This window comes from Stenella coeruleoalba (genome assembly GCF_951394435.1).
Source record: "Stenella coeruleoalba genome assembly, chromosome: 16".
Classification (NCBI taxonomy): domain Eukaryota; kingdom Metazoa; phylum Chordata; class Mammalia; order Artiodactyla; family Delphinidae; genus Stenella; species Stenella coeruleoalba.
Window position 1 is genome coordinate 30,676,819 of NC_137162.1, and position 23,210 is coordinate 30,700,028.

The following is a 23,210-nucleotide window of genomic DNA, read 5'->3' on the forward strand; positions in this document are numbered from 1 at the left end:
CAATCATGACTACAAACTACTGATGGGTAAAGTAGCCAATTTATACTTCTTCTCTATCATCGCAGAGTCAGGAATAATTTAAAAATCACATTAGTTTATCCTATTATTGCTTCTGGTGCCCTACTTGCCAATACTTTTTTTTCTCCCCAAATTAAAAGTATTCTAATTGGACAGAGGAGATCTTGACATCAAACCATACCTTGTTCGCTAGGTTCTGACTGAGACTTTCTGACAGTAAGGTCCAGAGGTGAGTCTTGGTCAGCCATGAGAAGTTTGCTGAGCACAGGGTTCTGAGTAGTTGCAGCCGTGGGAGAGGTGGTGACTGGAGATGCTTTCAGCAGGCTTTGGTTCTTTGTGCTATTGGGCTGGCTGGGGTCCTGAGTAGAGCTATTTTTTGAGGTATATTCAGCAGCAAATTGTTGGATCATTCGCTGCATGATCTCACGGGCCACTAGGGGAATATTGGGGTCGGAGACCCAGGGACTGTCTGTAAACAAAGATTTATTTACTTTTAAAGTGGGACAATGTACTAAAAAGAGACAGCTTTCAAGCAAACAAAATTTCATTTTATTTTTTTTCTTAAAATGCAATATCCTAAAAATAGTATTCCCTCTTAGAGTTATATTTTTAATCTCCAGGCTTATAAAAGTTGCAGATTTTTAAAAATAAAATTTTAATAAAATTATTTCTAAACACCACCCCCACCCCCGATTATGAAGTCAAATAAAGGGATAACCAATAGTATATCTTATGGGCAAGAATCACTTACCTGATACAGAAATCCCAAAACCCTTTTTAAATGAAATAATTACTCCCCTGTTTACCACCTATAGATTACATCTGGTTTCCCCTAGATCTTTCCTCAACCATAGCTTCCTATATAATTGAAGAATGGAATGCTTAGTTCATGAGGCTTAATTTACTTTCTGCTAAAAGTCTGAAGGCATATCAAGATTATAAAGGAGATAATATTAAGATTCATGATCGGCTAGGGCAATAGTTGTCACACTTTAATATTCATGAAAATCACTTTGAGGGCCTGTAAAAACAGATTGCTGGGTCCTATCTCCAGAGTTACTGATTTAGCAGTTCTAGAGTGAGCTCAGGAACTGGCATTTCTAACAAGTTTCTAGATACTGCTGGTCAGGGGACCACACTTTTAGATGCTCTGCGCTGAGTTTAAATGCCAAATCTCAAAAGCCTAAGACCATGTACTTTTCATAAGTTCTTTACACTCTACCAACCACTGAACACCATAGATAGGGAAGCAATAAAACAAACATCTAAATTATCAATTTCTAGTCAATGTTAATTTAAAAATAAAGACCATATGAATTCATTAACTCATAAAACTTTCAGCACTGGAAGAGTCCTTGAAAGTAAAATAAGATGGAAAATGCTTTGTGTAAATATATTACCATCACATCTCTCTCATTACCACGCTATCAGGGAGACTAAACGCTTTTTGAGAAAAGCAGAGATTATGTTTGTTTACCCCTGTATACTCAGCACCTAATCTTGGTGTAAAGTACTCATACATTCATATTAGTTGAGTAATAAATGGATCAATCAAATCAATCAATAAATAGTTCTTAAAAAAAAACAATAAATGAGACAAATGTGATCTAAAGAGTAAGTGGCCTCTTCAGATCTGTACAGATGGCTAGTGGCAGACCCTTGATCAAAATGCTCCACCGTGACCTTTACACTTCCTTCCCACACTTCCTAGGCTTTAGAAGATGGGTCTCAGAAAACCTGAGTTTCCTTGCTCTTTTAAAGATTAACCATAGAAGGTCAATTACTTTACCTATAATATTTTGGAGCTGTAAGGAACTTTGATTTAGTCAGCAAAACCGACTAATAGCTATTAATATCTAAAATCACCACAAAAAACAAACACATTAAAATCACACAGGACTTCCAAGAACAATTTTTTTTCTGAAGGACAATATTCAGGATCAGAAGATAGTCATAAAGTCAGAATATTTATTTAATTCTCTGGAGTTTAACGAGGTTTGCTCTACCAATAATAACATTTCTGTTCTATTAAGAAGGATTTTTAACCTTAAGTTTCCTCTCTATAAATAGAGACTATGAGCATGCTAGATGGTTTAAGGATAAAGGTATTCAACTAGGTAAGGTTCAGAAGTTACTACAATCACTGACAATGGTTCCTTAAATGTTTTAATAAACATTTTTAGCCATACAGTGCTTTTTTCAATCTCTCTACCCACTGGGTTTTCTTATCAATATTTCTTTCTATTTAAGATCCATTTTTTTCTTGCACAGCATACAATCCTCTGAATGACTGTATATAATTTAATGTTTTAATGTTATTGTATCTTTGTATCCTCTGAAAAGTTGGATAATATATAATAAAGAAAGCTTCCAAATAGGAAGCAAAATGAAGTAATTTATGAGATGTCTGTGTTTAACTAGATTAATAAATATTACAGAGACTTGTAAAGAGTCAGAGATTTTAGGATAAAGACCATAAATTGCTACCTTTGAGCTTTAAATGCCTGCAGCATATTTTGCCTCTTTATTGAATAACTAATATAATCAAGAAACAATTCATGTTTACGAATTGATGACATCTCTGCCATCTGAATTTCTATGTCTTTTGAAAGTTTCTTGAACACATTTCATTCTTTCATTTACTTAAAACACAATATCTATAAACCTAGCCATGCTTAGGGGAACATGCACAATTGAGTCAAATAAAAACAACAAATCAGGTCAAAGTTAAAACTACAGAAAAACATGTGAATGCTACATCATAGCCACCTGTTATGTTTTTAAAATGTAAACCTAACTTTTAGGAAAGTGTCAAATTTTCTGAGACAACTGACAAAGCAAGCTGAAAAGAAATGATTATGACAGCTGTATAAGGTTTATTGTTCTTAAACTGGAATTTATTTATAGAGTCCATACCACAAAAGCCTACTTTTATTTGCATCTAATGTTTCTACCTAGCTATATATTACCTGTTTATACTCCATTATTTAAAACATACAATTTGCAATACTTGGAAACAAAGGACTAAATCCAAATACCTGAATTATTTATTAAAAACAAAATATTCTCCTCAGATTAAACTGCCTGTTATATCTCTGGATACTTAACATTTTTGGTATTAATTTGAAGACTACTAATGCCCATCTTTGAGACATTTCCAAGAGGATTAATAAAATATCTAAAAATAACAATATTAATACATAAAGGGGAAACTTCCAACTGCAAAGCAATAGTTCTTTTTCTGAGCATCATATGCCAGTAGACAGACAAATATACAAACTTAACTTTACATACAATTTCAGAGGATTCTCATCTCTCAAGACTGATTCCAAGGTAAGAATTCCTCTCCAAAAGGGTATGTGCCCCAAACTAAATTTCTAAATAAGAAAATTTACAAGAATTTTAACCTAAGTTATACCTACATGACAAAGGGATGGGACTAGTAGAGAAGCAGGTTAGACTTCTCTTCATCTGCTTGTGATTAACCTCATTAACTCCCTCTAAGCAAAGACTGGATGACAAGTGCTTCCTCCATGTAAATTAGGAAGAGGAGTTCCTCTTTTCAGATAATGCATTTTCCTGCAGCATTAGACCCATGACTCAGTAAACATCCTAAAGGAGAGGAGTAGCAGAGAAGCTGGAAAAATATTTTATTTAGTTAATAAACTGAAAGAACTGATCTATCAGTCATTTATACGTTAAATGTGAGTTACTTTAATAAAATAATCAAAAGTTCATAAAACTAACATTTTGAACATAATTTTGGAATCAGGGTACTTTATGGAAATGGTATTGTGAGCATGGAAGCCTTGGCTGGGAGCTTTAGGTGAGAGCGTACTAGAGGATATTAAAAGAGAAGTGAGAAGTACTAAAAGATTTAATTTTACCTGGGGATCTGATGGAAGAAGAAAAAAAAGTGCCTCTGGAAACAAAAATCTTATGTATTCCTTAATTTCATGTCACTTCACCTCATACTCCCTTTTGAAAATATTGATCACATTAACCAAAAGCTCAGCTGGTCTCCAAGTGTAACCAACCGATTAGAATCTGCATTATCAGACTTTTAACTAGTGTACAGGCAAAAATCACCCCTCAAACTTCGGAAAGAAGAAGGGAATTTCCAAAGGAATGAGAGGTGTAAACTAGAACATGTGAAGAAATATTAAAGAAAGTGGAATCACTGAGTCTGCTGAAGATGAAATAAGGATATTCAGCATTATCAGAAGTTTGTAAAAAACTTCGTTAGAGCCTATCATAGTAACCTCCATCTTGGAACTAGAGGGACGGCATAACTAAGGAATACAAATTCATTTAGAAAGAATTTCTCTAATTTTAATAATTTAAATTTTTTTAGTAAAACAAGGCTGTATTCAAGGAGAAAAAAAGTTTGCAAATCTAATTTTCAGATTAAGTTTTGTATTTTTTTTCTCCAAATGAAATTTCAGTGAGGAATTACTAAAATTTTACAGTTTGCTTTATGATTATCAGTGGCTAAAACAGTGACTTTTTTTTTTTTTTTGGCTGCTCTGTGTGGCTTGCAGGATCTCAGTTCCCTGATCACGGAATGAACCTGGGCCACGGCAGTGGAAGCCTGGATTCCTAACCACTAGGCAACCAGGGAACTCCCAACAGTGACTATTTATGTAAGAAAATTTGTCTAACAAAATAAAGAACTACTGAGACCATACAATTTTCACAGTTTCATAACAATTTTAAGAATTATTTAACTAAATCTTACATGGCACCATCACTGCAGAGCAAAAAGGAGGGAGAGGGGTTGCTTCACCTTATTCCAAATTTAACTTGACCAAAGGAATATAGAGAATTATAAAATATACTATAAAGAAAAATGTTTTTAAAGGTAATTCTTTTTTAAAATGACATTGAAATTAAGGAGACTAAGATAAGACAAGCAGATGCTAAATGTCATTCTTCACTGGAACCAACCTTTTCTACAAAAGACTGCATTGAGGAACTCTTCTGCTTGTCTCTCGAATCGAATGATTTTTGCTTGCTCTCGTTTAAGCAGAGCTTCTTGCCCAGCTCCCGAAGCTGGTTCATCCAGACCGACTAAGTGTCCCTGCAAAAATATTTGGTGAAATATTTGCACAAAAATCTTTCCCCATTCAATATCAAAAGCACAGATCCAAAATCAAAGACAAATGTTAGTAACAGATAAGACAAATCATTTTAATACAATTAAAATATTTTAAACCTTCAGCATAATATTTATCTCCAAAAAAGTACAAAAACAAACTGAATAGAAAAATATGCCTTGGGTGTTTTTATCCATGTTTTTTGATTATGAGTTTTGTTTAAATTTATAGGTTAACTCTAATTGAACTATAATTACTAAAGGGAAAATTTCTTTGAGTATTCAAATACATCGGTTCTTATTACACTACAGCAACAGTTTATAGACAACCCAACTCAGATAAAAAGATATCTTAAACACCAAATCTCATTTGACAATCATGTTTGCCCTCCTAGTATATTTTCTCTAGACACAAAACAAACATTTTAAAAGGGCCATTAGGAGGGAAAACTCAAAAATAATGCACCTGAATTCCTAATTCTGTCCCTAGAGTACTATTTTATAAATGATAACTTTCGAATCTTTAGTGGGTTGTGAAATTAATAGGTCAAAACTAGCACTAGAAGAAAAAAACTGAAAAACAATGCACTGCATTATAAGAGTTAAATAGTTCAGTATCTTAAGGGTAAAAATTTTATATATATATATATGTTTGCAATATAAAAATTTTATATATATATGTTTGCAAAATAAATAAATAAATATATATATATATATATATGTTTGCAATATAAAAATGTGTGTCCTAATCACAAAGTTTCAAAATGCTGCACTAGACGACTCCCAGAATATGCTCTCAGACTGCAGGAGCACTGGACTAGGCTGACAAAGCTTTACACTTACTTCCACCCTTGTAGCTAATGAACAAACAGGAAACTATGATAGTAGAATATAAGAGTATGAAGAAAAAGTACATCTTTTAAGAGTTCAAGTGCATATAATTTTCTTCATTGCAATGTATCAACACATGCATATACTTATACCATGAAAAACTTAAAAGTGCTCTAAATAAGAAAATGGGACATACCTTGGCACAATGAAAAGGAAGTAAACAAGATACCGAAGGCATGTTACAATCCACAAATGATTTCCTCAAAAATTTTAAATACACCCAATGATATCTGCAATTGGTTTTCTATGATTTCCCCATCACCGGACTGTGTCAACAGTGCAATCAAAATATGCATTTTGCAAAGATACATTCAGCATCAATTATATATTGTAAATAGTTCACTATGAAGAACTCTCGCACACTCAAATTAAAACAGTGATCCCTTAATATTTCCATGTAAGACATATTAAGTTTGCCACATAATTAGTTTAAAATTTTTTAAACAAAATACTTTAAATGTTATGAATCATTACACAAACCTCTATTATAGTTGTATTTGCCAACATTCTCTTCTATGGATTAAAGAAATTATTAAGAAAGTAACTTTTAAAAATGAATCACAAAAAATAATCTAAGTCTGATACAGATTTAACATTTAAAATGTAACAGGAACAGGTATTACAGAGAGTTCGATAAAATCCTCATTTACATTATACTTTAATGCCACTTCATTGTTTACTGATTTTCAAAAATCAGACATTACATGGCACAACTATACTTAAGTCTTTAGCCCTACATTCAGTCAGTGTGGTCAGACTTTGAACAGAATATCTATACTTAAACTATGTTTAATGTAGCATTCAGGCTACTTTCTAACCTAAATCAACACAGGGCAACTAACCTAGCATTCAATAAGGCAGTTGCTACATATTCTTTATTGAACCAAACACCAATTTATCAACTTGTACTCTGAAATATACAGCTTACTTTTAGTTGGTTCCTAATAATCACAGTCACATCTATTCATTTTGTTTTTAAACAGTTTTACTGAGATATAATACACACACCATAGAATTCACCCATTTAAAGTAAAGTCAATGCTTTTTTAGTATATTCACATAAGTGTGGAACCATCACCATAATCTAACCTTAGAACATTTTTGTATCCCAAAAGGGAACCCTGCACCCAGTAACAGTCACTCCTCATTCTCCCAACCTTGGTCAACCACTGTATTATTTTCTGTCTCTATAAGACTTAACTAATTCTGGAAATTTCACATAAATGGAATTATACAATACTTGGTTTTTTGGTGACTCAGTTCTTTTTCCTAGAATAATATTTGCAAGGTTCATCCAAGTTGTAACATATATCAGTATTTACTTCCTTTTTACTGCCAAATAACATTCCGTTCTAAGGATATACAACATTTTATCCATTCATCAGCTGACGAACTTTTTTGGGTTGTTCCTACTTTTTGTCTACTGTGATATGAATAACACTGCTTTTAATATCTGTGTACAAGTTTTTCTGTGGATATATATTTTCATTTCTCTTGGATATATACTTAGGAGTGGAATTTCTGGATCATATGGTAACTATGTTACTGTTTTGAGGAAGTGTCAAACTATGTTCCAAAGTAGCTGCACCACTTTATATTCCCAACAGCAATGAGGATTCCAATTTCTCTACATACTCATGAACATTTGTTATTTTTTTGATTACACCATCCTAATATACGAGAAGTGGTATCTCATGATTTACATTTGCATTTCCCTAATGACTACTGATGTTAAGCACCTTTTTGTGTGCTATTGGCCAAATATCTCCTTCAGAGAAATGTATACTCATACAGTTTACCCAGTTTTTTTTTTTTTTTTTTTTTTTGCGGTACGCAGGCCTCTCTCACTGTTGTGGCCTCTCCCGTTGCTGAGCACAGGCTCCAGACGCGCAGGCTCAGCCGGCCATGGCTCACGGGCTTAGCCGCTCTGAGGCACGTGGGATCTTCCCGGATCGGGGCACAAACCCATGTCCCCTGCATCGGCAGGCGGACTCTCAACCACTGCGCCACCAGGGAAGCCCTTGCCCAGTTTTTAATTGGGCTATTTATCTTTTTATTGTTGAGCTGTAAGAATTCTTGATACATTCTGGATACAAGTCCATTATCAGACATATAATTTGCAAATATTTTCTCCCGTCCATAAGCTTTCTTAACACTTCATTGATGCTACTGTTTAGAAGTACAAAAAAGGTTTTAATTTTAATGAATTCCAATTTGTCTATTTTTTCTTTGTTATTTGTGCTTTTGGTATTGTATCTAAAAAACTAGTGGTTAACCCATGGTCGTGAAGATTTACTCCAATGTTTTCTTAAAATTTTATCGTTTTAGGACTTACTTTTGGATCTATAATCCATTTCAACTAAATTTTTCTGTATGGTATAAGAAGGGGTCCAACTTCCTTTGTGAAAAATCACTGGCCATAAATTTTACTTCTGGATCTCAGTTCTATACCATTGATCTCAATACATCTGTCCTTATACCAGTAACACACTATGTTGATCATTATAGTTTTGTAGTAAGTTTTGAAATTGGGAAGTGTGAGTCCTGCCAATGTATTCTTTTATAAGATTGTTTTGGCTATTCAGGGTCTCCTGAATTTTCATATGAATTTTAGGATCAACTTGTCAATTTCTGCAAAGAAACTGGCTAGGGTCTTGACAGGGAATGCACAGATCATCTGGGAGAAAATGCCGTTTTCATAACATTGAGACATCCAATCCATGAACACGGGATGTCTTTCCATTAATTAAGATCTTCTTTAATTTCTTTCAACAGTGTTTTGTCATTTACAGTATATGGATCTTCCACTTTTTGTTACATTTATTCCTAATATTTTATTTTTTAAAGCTATTGTAAATGGAATTTTCTTAATTTCTTGTTTAATTTCTTGTTTCATTGCTAATGTATAGAAATACAACTGTTCTTTTAAAATGTTGTATTCTGCTACTCTACTGAACTTGCTTATTAATCTAATAGTGTTTTGTAGATTTCTTAGGATTTTCTATACACAGTATCATGTCATCTGCAAATACAGATACTTTTACTATTTCTTTTACAATCTGGATAACTTTGGTTTCTTTTTATTGCTTAACTTTCAAAGATAGAACTTCTTGTAAAACGCCGAATAGAGAAATGATGAGAGTAGACATCCTTGTCCTGTTCCTGATTTTAGGGAGAAACTGTCAGTCTTTTATTATTAAGTACCATGTTAGCTGTGTAGTTTCGTAGGTCAAGTAGAGGAAGTTCCCAGCTATTCTAGTTTGTCGGGCGTTTTCATGATGAAAAGGTGCTGGATTTGGCCAAGTGCTTTTTGGGGAGGCATCTATTGAGATGATCATGTGATTCCTGCCACTTATTCTATTAATACATTGCATTACATTAATTGATTTTGGGGTGTTGAACCAACCTTGCATTCCTGAGATAAATCTCACTTAATAATGGTGTATAATAGCTTTTATATGTTGCTGGATTTGGTATGCTAATATTGTGTTAAGGATTTTTGGTGGTGATACTGGTGTGTAGTTTTACGGACTAGTGATATTGATCTGTAGTTCTGTTTTTTTGTGTCTTTGCCTGGTTTTGATTTTCAAATAATACTGGTTTCACAGAATGGGGAAATCTTCCTTCTTTATCTTAGACAAGTTTGTGAAGAAATGGTATTAATTCTTTTAAAAATATCTGGTAGAAATCACCAGTGAAGACATCTAGCCATAGGCTTTTCTTTTTTGAAAGTTTTAAAATGGCTAATTCAATCTCTACTTGTTCTAGGTCATATTAATTTCCTAGGGCTACTATATTATCACAAACTGTACTCTCTCGAAGCTCTGGAGTCTCGAAGTCTAGGCTCCTTCTGAAGGCTCTGCGAAGAGTCCTTCCTTGCCTCTTCCTAGCTTCTGCTGGTTTCCAGCAGTCCTTGTTGTTTCCTGGTTTGTGACAGAATAACTCCAATTTTTTCCTCCATCTTTATATGCCCTTCTTCTCTGTTGTGTGTGTCTGTGTTTCCAACTCTCTCTCCTTATAAGGATACCAGTTATTGGATTTAGGGCCCACTTGAATCCGGTATAACTCCATCTTGACTTCATTACATCTGCAAAGACCCCATTTCCAAGTAAGGTCATGTTCACAGATACCAGGAGTTAGAACTTCAACATTATCTTTTTGGGGGGACACAATTCAACCTGCAACATACGTCTGATCAGATTTTGTTTCTCCTCAAGTCAGTTTCGGTAGTTTGTGTCTTTCTAGGCATTTACACTGATTTCATCTAAATTATCTAATATTTTGCATACATATTATCAACAGTATTCCCCTTATAATCCTTTTTATTGTTGTAAGGTTAGTAGTGGTCTCTCCTATATTGCTTGTAATTTACTAATTTGAATCTTCTTTTTATCTTGCTCAGCACTAAAGATTTATCAATTTTATTGATCTTTTCATAGAACCAACTTTTGGTTTGATGACATTCTTTATTTTACTATTTCGTTTATTTCTGCTCTACTCATGTCCTTATTTCTGCTTATTTATGATTTAGTTTGCTCTTCTTTTTCTAGACCCAAGGTGGACAGTTAGGGTATTGATTTGAGATCTTTTTCATTTAATGTAGGCATTTGTAGCTATAAATTACCTTTTAAGCACTGCTAGCTATATCTCCTAAGTTTTGGTATGCTTTGGTTTTGTTTTTATCCATCTCAAACTATTTTCTAATTTCCTTTGTGATTTCTTCTTTGATCTATTGGTTATTTAGAAATGCTTAGTTTGATTTCCACATATTTGTGAATTCCTCACATTTCCTCTGTAACTGATTTCTAATTTCATTCCACTGTGATTGGAAAACATACTTTGTATAATTGCAATTCTTTAAAATTTATTTTTTTTTATGTCCCAGCACATGGTCTCTCCTGGAAAGTGTTTCATGTGCACTTGAGAAGAATGAATATTTTGCTCTTATTGGGTGGAGTGTTCTATAGATGTCTGCTAAGTTTAGTTGATTCATAGTGTTGTTCAAGTCTTCCATCTTTGTTGATCTTCTGCCTAGATGCTCTATCCATTACTGAAAGTGGGCTATTGATGTGTCCAACTATTATTGTTGAATTGTCTATTCCCCCCTTCAATTCTGTAGCATTTTGCTTCATGCATTTTGGGGCTCTGTTGTTAGAAGACAATACATTTATAGTTATAGACTGGCCCTTTTCTCATTAGAAAATGTCTTTCTTTATCTCTAGTTCCCCAGCAGTGCGCAGCCTCTGACTGCAGTTCTCAGTGGATGCTATCTTGAGCATGCACAGTCTCTCTGTCCACCAGGAATAACTATGAATTTAGCTCTTTGGCAGTTTTTTTTCTTGGGTCTCTCCTTTATAAGCTTCTGGTTGATCTGCCTATAGCGGTGTCACAAACCCAGCTGTTAGTCTCTACTAACTGTTATACTGTTTTTGCCACACCCTGGGGCATAAATTGCATTCAGTCTGATCCAATAAGAGTGGAGCCTCATTGCAGGGGCAGGGTGTTGCCAGCATTTGAGGCTTGCTCCAACCCCAGGAGGGCACTTCCTCTTTTTCCTGGTTCTCTCTTTTAAACTTCTAACTTGTCTGCTATTTCACTTGTTGCTATTAGTATCATGGAGCTACCAGCCTCCTTTTAACTGTTCACCACAAAGATCTTCATTATTTTCAACATCTTTTCGCAAGCTCTGCTCCAAATAAAGTCAGTCTCCTTGGGAGAGCTACAGAGTTATGTTTTTAAGGCCTGCCTCTCCCTTAGGAAGAACCTTTGTGCCACTCTGCACAGGAACTGGGGGCTGCGACAGTGACCCAATTCTCTCAGAGTAACATCTGTGCTCTATGAGTGGGGGTGCTGGATGACTTGCCTCTCCTGGATGGAACTTCTGCGTTATGAATGAGGCCTGGCCCAGCAACTGGGGCCTACTATTCTCAGCCTGCTGTGCCTAGAGTAGACTTCCACTCACAGTAAAGGCTGAGTGAGGGAAGGGGGCCCTTACAGGCCTTTTGACCTCGCCTGCCTGCATGAAGGCTACTGCAACAAGAATCTAGAGTGTATAAAAGAGGCCCACAGTCTGCCCCTCCGGTTCAGAGTAGAGTGTCCCTCAAACTGAGCTCAGGGAAGTGGGTGGGAGTGGGTCATGGCTCATATGTCACTGACTCTTGTTCTTACTGAGATTTACTAGATTTTTTTTTTTTGAACAAATGATTCTCCATTTACTGTATGCCCTTAAGATAATTATTCCCTGAGTTCAAATAATTATTTTAAAATAATTTCACCAGTTAAATAGTTGTTTTGATTAAAATAATCCTAACCAAATAATAACCAAAAGATGAAAAATATACCACAAAACCATACACTCTTTTCAAGTGCATCTCACCAACTTAAAAATTTATAGCAATGGTGCATAAACAAAATGCAGCTCATCCTCCCTCACTGTACTTAAGTACACCAAAATTAGTCAACAAGAACAAAAAAGTTCCTATGACACAGAGCTAAAAAAGCTAATACAATAGTCAGAGGATAGGAAGTTAAAACAATTCATGTCATTTCCCCTCCCTCATACATGAATTCTAAAAAGAATCATTATGTATGGTGTGGCAAAAAACAACAAAATGATGTGACATACTCTTCTGTAAATAAAAAGCCACTGTTCTTTTGCATTTATTATCCCTATTTATTAAACAAGTTCTTGGCCCAGAACTAAATAGGAATAAAGCTTGAGATCAGAACTGGAATTTATATCACCTACAAGTTGCTTCCTTCACGATTCAGGAATTGGTCTACCTAGACTGGTTGGTTCATAGCCAGAGGTGATTCTGTCATATCAGAATCTACTGTGGGCTTCTTAAAAGCATACATGCCTAGAACATACTCCCAGAGCTTTTGATTCTGTACCTCTGGGGTAGGGAGTAGTCGTTATGTTTTTTAAATGCTCTCTCTGAAAACTGAAAAAAAGCATCATCGGTATCATACTTTAAAAATTATTACATATTTATAAAAAGTCTTTGTATTTGGGAAGGCAAACTCCACTTGTTATTTATATTTTCCAAAATGTCCTGGTTATTCTAGCTTTATTCTTTCAGACTGCATTTAAAATCACTCAGTCAATTCTGTTCCCACCACCACCAGCTCTCCAAAGAAGACGTGTTTTGATCTGAATAGGATTATATTTAGAAAGTAATTCAGGAAGAAGTAACATCCTTAAAAATATTCAGTCTTCTCTTTTAGGAACTGCTTTACATTTATTTTAAAATTTAATGAATCTCAAAATTCTGTTGTTTATTCATATAGTTCCCACATATTTATTATTTTACATTTTTACTGTCATGAAAAGAATGTTTATTTTCTAACTGCTAGCGCTGGCAAAATGAAGAATGTGTGCATATGTGCATGTAAAACGTAAAACTTAATTCTGTATACGGCTTTCAGGGGAAAGTGTAGGCCGTCTGTCTCCAGTTGCTATGTTCTCTGGTAGCCTCACCAGTTTATGTCAATTTTCCAACATCCTTTTAAGGGAGCTGTGAGAGTGGTAGGGAGAGGTAGAGGAAAAGGGAGCTGCAGCGAGTCGTCAACACTTTGTGGTCTAATGACTCATCACCCAAAGCAGAAAAAAGATATACTGAATGGGCTGAGATCTTCAACCAGAAAAGACCTCCAATTCTTTCTTAAGCTTTTGGTTATCTCAAACTATATAATCCATGTAATATATTCTTTTATCTTTTACTACTTTTTGGGGAATGGCAAAGAAACAAACATCCAAAAGATGCTTCCAAATAAGTTTACAACTTTTCTCAACAACTTAAAGTACTATCTCTCTGTACTACTAGAAATGCTGAAGAAAATTCTTCAGGCTGAAGGGAAATGACACTACAAAGTTAAGAGAAATCAGAGATGATGTGAATAAAGAGGAGATAAACCATGATCATAAACTGGAAGGCTCAATATTGTTAATGTGACAGTTATCTCCAAACCGATCTATAGATTCAGTGCAATCCTAATCAAAATTCTAAAGGGCTTTTTTTTTTTTAAGAATAAGCTAATTTTAAAATTTATATAAAAGGTCAAGGATCTAGATTAGCAAAGCAAGTCTGAAAAAGAAAGCAAAGTTAGGGGATTCATACTACTTGATTTCAAGATATAAAGATATAGCAATCAAGACACTGTGGTATTGATGTAAGGATAGACATACAGTTTAATGGCACAGGACAGAGCTCAGATATACACCTACATGTATATGATCAACTGACTTAAAGATGCCAAAGTAATTCAATTTGGAGGGGGAGAGGAGCTCTTTTCAACAAATGGTGCTAGAACTGGATTATCTTACAGAATATAATAAGTCTCAACACTTAACTCACACACCATATACAGAAATTAACTAGAAATGGATCATAAATCAAAATGTAAGAGTTAACATTACTAAACTTCTAGAAGAAAATATGCAATTTTCCTGTGTTTGATATTGGATTAGGCAAAGATTTCTTCAACAGGACAAAAAACCATGAATTTTAAGAGAAAAAACCGGCAAGGGGTTTTAGACAGAATATAATTTTTTTTAAAACAGCTAAAGGTTTTACAATGTTTCACATGGGTATGTATAGAGAAAGATGCTCAACATCACTAGTCATCAGGGAAATGAAAATTAAAATCACAATGAGATACTACTACAGACCAACCAGAATGGCTAAAGTTTCAAAATGTTGTCAAAATGTGGAACGTTGGAACTCCCAATACATTGCTGATAGAAATGCAAAACATTTCAGACATTTTGGTAAAACGTATGATAGTATTTCATAGGGTTAAATATGCAATTACAATACTACCTGGTAATTCCAATTCTAGGTATTTATCCCAGAGAAATGAAAATATATGCCCAAAGACTATGTGAATAAGCCTAACAGTCAACATCTGGAAACAATTCAAAGTCTATTAAAAAAATGAATGGATAAACAAATAGTGGCATATCCATGCTACAGAGACCTACTCAGCAACAAAAAGGAACAAAATCAGGAATGAATATTTTAAAATTGTGCTAAGTGAAAGAAGTCAAAACCGAAAGACTACATATCTATAATTCCTATTATAGAAAATTCTAGAAAAAAACTACAGTGATTGCCTAGGTCTGTAGGTCCAATAAAGGGATTGACTACAAAGGGGCATGAGAAAACGTTTTAAGGTGAGGAAACTGTCCTGTACCTTGACTGTGCTGGCAGTTATCAACTGTATACAATTACCAAAATCCATTAATCTGTACTCTAAAATGGATTTATTTTATTGTGTATAAATATTACCTCAATAAAAATAATTAAAAATAGGTTTAGGGTATTAAAGATGCTAGATACTGAATGTATCACTGAATTGTGACTCCTGAACTAACATCTGAAATCAAAGAAATGATTTTTACTTACATTTTCAGAGTCACAAAGAAATGTGACACATTTTCAAAAACTCATGTGAATATCTTTCTCCTCAAGCAAGCATACTTTTAGGTTAAAAAACAGTATCTTTTACTTGCCATCTACTTCTTTGCATAGTATTCTGAATAGGTATGTCAGTGGCCATAAATTGCTGGTATTTTGATTTTTTTTGCTTTATCCTTAGATATAAATGAAGATAAGGAGGCTGATTATTGCCCAACATCTGGTCTTTGTTAATGAAGCTGTATGTAGATTGGACAAAAAAGTAGGTGTATACGTTAACAGTTCCTCATCAAAGGAACCAGATTCTCCCTACGAAAATGGAATCCAGTACTGGAACACAGAAAAGACCCAAAATGAACCCAAAATATCCTGTACCAGAAAGTAAGAAAGGGTTCAAAAAATGATGGGGACATGTCAAAAATGACATAGGTTAACTTGAAGGGGTTCCCACTAACCAGATCTCAGACACTAGATGATAACCTATTGAATAGAATAAGAATCTTGACTCCAAACAAATAGAGGGAAAGAGAAAGCTTTTCCTCACAGTGTAAAGCCAACTAAACAATGTGAAAGAAATAACGGAGTTAGAAAGATCACTATTTTCAAATAATTGGAAAAATAACTTATTCCAGCAAGAAACTACCATCAATACTAAAACTGAAATGATGGAAGTTTGATGAGGAAAAAAATACATTGTCTCAACTTATCTGTGTACAAATTACTTATTAATCACAAGGGGAAAAACAGTAACATTTCAGTGGACAAACCCAGTGGACATCAACCTTGCCAAGGTTAACATCACCTACTAAACTGACAAGAACACATCACTTACTTAATATTCTTGCTAAAAGATCATGACCTGAATTTAATCATGAACTAACAATCTGAAAACCTAAATTGAGAGACATTCTACAAAATGAATGACGTGCACTCTTCAAAAATGTAAATGTCACTAAGAAATAAAAGGCTGAGGAACCATCTAGTTCAAAGGAGCCTAAAGAGTAGTGAAAATCAAATTCAATGAGTGATCTTAAATTGGATTTTTGGACTAAAGGAGTGGGTAAAAAACTATTAAAGTAATTGGGACAATTGGTAAAATTTAAACGAGATTCATAGATTAGATATATATCAAAGTAACTTTCCTGATTTTTGGTAACTGTACTGTGTAGTTAAGTAAGTGGATATCCTTATTCTTAGGAAACAGAGAAATAAACATGAAAATATTTAGGAGTAAAGAGGTATGAAGGGTATGATGCCCATAATTGGGACAATTGGTAAAATTTAAACGAGATTCATAGATTAGATATATATCAAAGTAACTTTCCTGATTTTTGGTAACTGTACTGTGTAGTTAAGTAAGTGGATATCCTTATTCTTAGGAAACAGAGAAATAAACATGAAAATATTTAGGAGTAAAGAGGTATGAAGGGTATGATGCCCATAACTTATTCTCATGTGGTTCAGGAAAATGTGTGTGTGTGTTACATGTAGTATCTATGACAGAGAAAGAATGAGAATGAATTAATAAGGCAAATGTGGCAAAATGTTAAATGGTGATTGGCACATGAAAATTTCTGTGCTATTCTTTTAACTTTTTTATAAATGTGAAATTATTTGAAAGTTAAAAGTTTAAAAAAGTAGGTTGGACAAATGCTGAATCTTACTTTTCTTCTACAAGCCAAATCTCCCTTGTTCCTCTCCCACCCTCTTCTCTATAATCCTAGCTGTTCTGCCATTAAATTATATTTGCTTGTGTTGTTGCTCTGATACACAGTTAGAGGAAGAATAACAAAGAGAATAGTAAGTAGGATATGGAAGTTAAAAACTTTCAGCATTCTCTTAATCTCAACAACCTGATGAAGATATTCAAAACAGAGTAAAACATTTTCTGTCAAGGGCCAGATGGTAAATATTTTAGGCTTTGCAGGCCACATACAGTAACATCTCTTTTTTCCCCCTCCAAAACCACCTCTTTAAGCTTGCAGACATTACAAAAACAGACTGTGGGCTGGATTTGGAAATAGGTCACAGCTTTCTGACCCCTGATAGAATTATTAAATTTCTCTAAGAACTATACAAAAGTAGCTCTACTGATCCCTGAAAATAGCAAGGACATTACTGAATAAATGAAGCAACAAAATTATATCGGCATGGTAGTTAGTTCTCAGGGCAATAAACAGTTAATAAAGTTAAACTTTAAACAAAAAATAAAGATTAACATTTCTTAAAGTTTCTTTTGTAACTCTAAAGTTTATCACCTTTGAGTTTGGGTTGGGGGGATAAGAATGGGGAAGGTCACTTACATAGCTGCAGATTTTCTTTTTAAGAGATAATACCTCAAGAAAGGAAACAAAAGAAAAAATAAGTTTCACCTGGGAAAGGTAAAATGGTCTATATTTAAGAAGTGTGATACAAAACTGAAGGGGTGACATTTTAGAGCTGTTCCTGTTTGAATTCAAGACCATTCCCACGCTGTACTGGGATTCTCCAAATTTAAATGGTATTTTTAAAAAATTCACACCATATAGTATAGAAAATCTGGGAATTAGAAGCATATGTATGCATGCAGGTTTTGTAATAATTATGTTAGAAAGGCCTATGTGAGTAGAACATGAGCCTATAGCTATAGTCATGTCCGCTACCCATGGCTTACTGACATTTCAAGCAATGAGCTAAAAAGAGCTGACAAGATGCAACTCATTGATTTAAATACCACTCTCCTATGTCTTATTATTTTAAATGCCAGCAAGTCTTAGGGAAAATGGCTCCACCATGTTAAATGCTTATACTCTTTAAGGTCAGTTACCTAAAAAGAAACCTTCTTACTTCATGTAAATTATTACTTTTTACATTAACCAAGTATGAATTGTTGTGCTTAATACAATGTTTACTGTATGTCAACGTTACCTTCAATTTTGTTAAGCAGACCAACAGGTTAAAGAATAGGAAAACAACAAAGTTTGAAGCCTGAATACATATCAAGAGTTAAGGTATTAAAAATGTACAACAAACTTACCACGAATGACTCTTACCAGTATATATAATTGTTATTACTGTACTTGGAAATTAAGCCTAAAGTGCAAGTACCAACTGATTATTATTACCATTATACTTAATGTACCAGTATCTATAATCAGCACTTACTGTTATAGTTTTCCTTCCATTACACATGTATGGTTTTTAAAACATTAAAAGACAAATGCAAGCCGCCCCAGTCAATAACAAGTGTTTCTTATATCCTTCCACTAGTTGGAAATTAAAAGTTTATACTATTCCAATTATCATCCACAACCCAATTTCAATCAGAAGACTTCCTGAATTTCTAATCTGCTCTCAGTAATGACTGTGGGTTTCCTTAGGTGCCCAAGACCACTATAAACACAAGGATATCCAACTTCACATTGGAGGTAACAGTATTACAAAGCCTAGCTGAGGGTAATCCTGCCTTTTTCTAAACTCCTATAGCACTTTATATATGCTGCTCTCACAGAACTAGTTTTATATAACCTGTATTGTATTTATTTATATATAAATATTTCTTACCTCCTCCACTAGACTACAGATTTCTTGAAAATAGCATCTGTGGCTAAAACTTTTAATTATTCACAGTACCTTTATTTCAACCACAGTGGCTGGTGCCTTTTGACAAAATAAGTATGAAGTATACAGTTGTTCATTTTAAATTCGGAAATAAGGAATTGAAGAAATCTTTTAAAAGAAAAAATAAATCCAAGAAATAAAAGGGCAAAGATTTAATATTGTTAAGATGTCAATACTGCCCCAAATCATTTACACATTTAATGTACCCCCTATCAAAATTCCAATGGTGTTTTTTGCAGAAATACAAAAATCCATTCTAATATTCATATGGAATCTCAAGGGACTCCAAATAGCCAAAACTTTGAAAAAGAGAAAAAAGTTGGAGGTATCACACTTTCTAATTTTAAAACTTATTACAAAGCTACAGTAATCAAAACAATATGGTACTCGGTTGTTTACATATCTTGGCAATTGTAAATAATGTTGCAATGAACATGGGGTGCATATATCTTTTCCAATTAGTTTTTGTAATCTTTGGATAAATACCCAAAGTGGGACAGCTGGATCATATGGTAGTTCTGTTCTTAATTTTTTTGAGGAATCTCCACACTGTTTTCCATAGCGGTTGTACCAATTTACATTCCCAACTGTGTGTAAGGGTTCCCTTTTCTCCACCTCAATGAATGGATAAAGAAGATGTGATATATATATATATATATAAAAAATGGAATATTATTCAGCCATAAAAAGATGAAATCTTGCCATCTGTGACAACATGGATAAAACCTGAGGGTATTAAGCTAAGTAAAATAAGTCAGATGGAGAAAGAAAAATATCATGTGTGGAATATAACAAACAAAACCAAAAGAACAAAATAATGAACAAAACAAACCAAACACATAGATACTAAGAATGGTGGGGGGGGGAGATAAAGGGTATCAACTGTATGGTGATTTTTAGTGGTGAGCATGCTGTAGTGTATATATAAAGTAGAAATATAATGTGCACACATAAAACATATAATGTTATAAACCAGTTATGTCAATTAAAGATAAATTTAAAAAAACCAATATAGTACTGACATAAAGACAGACACATAGAATAATGGAACAGAATAGAGAGTCCAGAAATAAATCCTCACATATATGGCCAAACGATTTTTGACAAGGGTGCCAAGACCATTCAACGGGGGAAAAGACCAATGGTGTTGGGAAAACTGGATAACCACATGTAAAAAGCATGAAGTTGGATCCTTACCTTATAACATATACAAAAATAAACTCAAAATGGATAAAGACCTAAAACTATAAAACCCTTTGAAGAAAACATAGTGGGAAAAGCTTCATAACATTGGATTTGGCAATGATTTTTTGGATATAACACCAAAAAAACAGGCAGCAAAAGTAAAAACAGATGAACTGGTTTACATCAAAATTTTAAAAACTTCTGTTTATCAAATGACATAATCAACAGAGTGAAAAGGCAACCTACAAACTGGGAGAAAATATTTGCAAATCATATATTTGATAAGGGCTGAATATTCACAAAGAACTCCTACAACTCAACAACAACAAAACTTGATTTAAAAATGGGGAAGGTGGGCTTCCCTGGTGGCGCAGTGGTTGAGAGTCCGCCTGCTGATGCAGGGGACACGGGTTCATGCCCCGGTCCAGGAAGATCCCACATGCCGCGGAGCGGCTGGGCCTGTGAGCCATGGCCGCTGAGCCTGCGCGTCCGGAGCCTGTGCTCCGCAACGGGAGAGGCCACAACAGTGAGAGGCCCACGTACCGCAAAAAAAAAAAAAAAAAAAAATGGGGAAGGTACTTGACAGACATTTCTCCAAAGATGATAAACAAACAACCAACAAACACATGAAAAGATGCTCAACATCACAAATTATTAGGGAATGAAAATTAAAACCATAATGAGATACCATCTTCCATCCATTAAGATGGCTATGTAAAAATAAAAAATAAGCAAAAAATAACAAATGTTGGCAAGGATATGGATAAACTGAAATCCTTACGCACTGTTGGTGGGAATGTAAAATAAATGGTGCAACTGATGTGGAAAACGTTTGGTGGTCCCCAAAAAAAGAGAACTACCATATGATCCAGCAATTCTACTTCTGGGTATTTATCCAAAGGAAACAAAAACACCAACTCAAAAAGATGTTCACTGCAGCATGAATTACAATAGCCAAGATATGGAAGTAACCTAAGTGTCCGTAGATATATGAATGGATAAAGAAAATGTGGTCAGTCCTACTATTTACACACACACACACACACACACACACACACACACACACACACACACACTGGAATAATACTAAGCTTTTTATGGAAATCTTGCCATTTGTGACAACATGGATACACCTTTAGGGCATTATACTAAATAAGTCAGACAAAGACAAATATTGTATGATCTCACTTTTATGTGGAATCTAAAAACAAAACAAAACACCTGAACTCACAGAGAACAGACTGGTGGTGGTGGGAGGGTGCAAAATGGGTGAGGGTAGTCAAAAAGCACAAACTTCCAGTTGCAAAATCAGTACGTTTTAGGGATGTAATGTGCAGTATGGTGATTGTAGTTAATAATACTGTATTAAAGGGACTTCCCTGGTGGCAGAGTGGTTAAGAATCCTCCTGCCAATGCAGGGGACACGGGTTCGAGCCCTGGTCTGGGAAGATCCCACATGCCGTGGAGCAACTAAGCCCATGTGCCACAACTACTGAGCCCGCGTGCCTAGAGCCCATGCTCCGCAACAAGAGAAGCCACCGCCATGAGAAGCCCACGCACCGCAACGAACAGAGTAGCCCCTGCTCACGGCAACTAGAGAAAGCCCACGTGTAGCAACGAAGCCCCAGCGCAGCCAAAAATAAATAAATAAAATAAATAAATTTGTAAAAAAAAAAAAACACTGTATTATATATTTGAAAGTTGCTAAGAGTAAATCTTAAAGTTCTTATCACAAGGAAAAAAAGCTATAACTATGTGTGGTGATGGATGTTAACTAGACTGACTGTGATGATCATTTTGCAACATACACAAATACTGACCATTATGTTGTACACCTGAAACTAGTAAGTTATATTTCAATTATACCTCAATTAGAGAAAAAATTAAAAATAATAATAACCAAAAAATGGTTTCAAAAATGCATTGCTGGGCAACACAATCTTATTGATTTTCTTGAAACTATCTTTTTTTTGTTGCTGGTACAAGCAGAAAACTCCAAGTAGCAATTCAAGTGAGAGGAATAAAGTTACTACAGCCTATTCCCCCTTGTTATTTTTTTAAAACACTGCCATCATAGTTGAGAGTTCCTCACTGTTCTTTGCCCTCAGTGTGAGCAAGTCAATTAGCCAGGATTCTTATACGTAGGCATTCTTGCCTCGCTGAATTCCTGCCAACGGTTAACACCTACAGTTACACTGACTATATTCTAACTTCAATAAGAATCTCTCATCACCATTCAGTAACTAATTTCTTGTTTGTTCTTGCCTTCTTCAACTGTTCCCTCCTTTTAATAACTAATTTCTTCCTCTCCTCCAGTTTCTTTTCTTTCAAGAGTATAAATATTATGTGTTTCCCCCTCCTCCCCAAAATATCTTTACTTAAACCAACTGCCCATTCCTTCTATGGTCCTGTTTCCTTCATCATCCCTGACACTGACAACTTTTCAAACTAGTAGTCTATATCCGTTTCTTAACTCCCACACCACTCACTTATTCATTAACCCTGTCAGACTTATAGTCTGGCTTCCACAACCAGTGTTCTTGAGAAGCTATTCTCTCAAAGCCCAATGGAGTATGTTTGGGGGTACTTCCTCAACCCATTTAGGGTCCATTTTAGGAAATGGCATAGAAGTCCGTATCAGAGCAACAAACGTGACAATCCATATCCCTACTTATCACCCAGGATGGGGCCAGGAAGATGTCTGATTCAAGATGGGCAACCCATTTATTCTATGATTCTACCTTCCTTTTCAATCTGATTCTTCTTCCTACTTTCTAAAACGAAGGTTTTCTTCAGTTTTCACTATTTTGCGCTTTACCTCTCACCAAAGATGAGAGAATACATACATCACTGTATGTATTCAGGAACACTCCAAATATGTATTCAGCTCAGACCTCTTCTTTCAACTCAATTTCCACAACTCTGTCTCCTGGACACTTCCAACTAAATGCTTACTTTCATCACAAACTGCTTCCAGCAAATAACCTCATTATCCTCACCAT

The 23,210-nt window shown here is 34.7% G+C and overlaps 1 protein-coding gene across 11 annotated transcripts in view; it reads right to left on the reverse strand.

Moving 5' to 3' along the window:
- The window catches only part of LCOR (ligand dependent nuclear receptor corepressor), a 137,226-nt gene that overhangs the window by 45,176 nt on the left and 68,840 nt on the right, over positions 1-23,210 (reverse strand). For all 11 annotated transcript variants that reach the window (XM_079899243.1, XM_079899245.1, XM_079899244.1 and 8 more), the window contains 2 exons: positions 4,966-5,098; positions 200-487 (listed from right to left, as the gene is read on the reverse strand). In XM_079899243.1, coding sequence (XP_079755369.1) covers positions 200-487; positions 4,966-5,098 — 421 coding nt within the window. The remainder of the gene's footprint in view (positions 1-199; positions 488-4,965; positions 5,099-23,210) is intronic.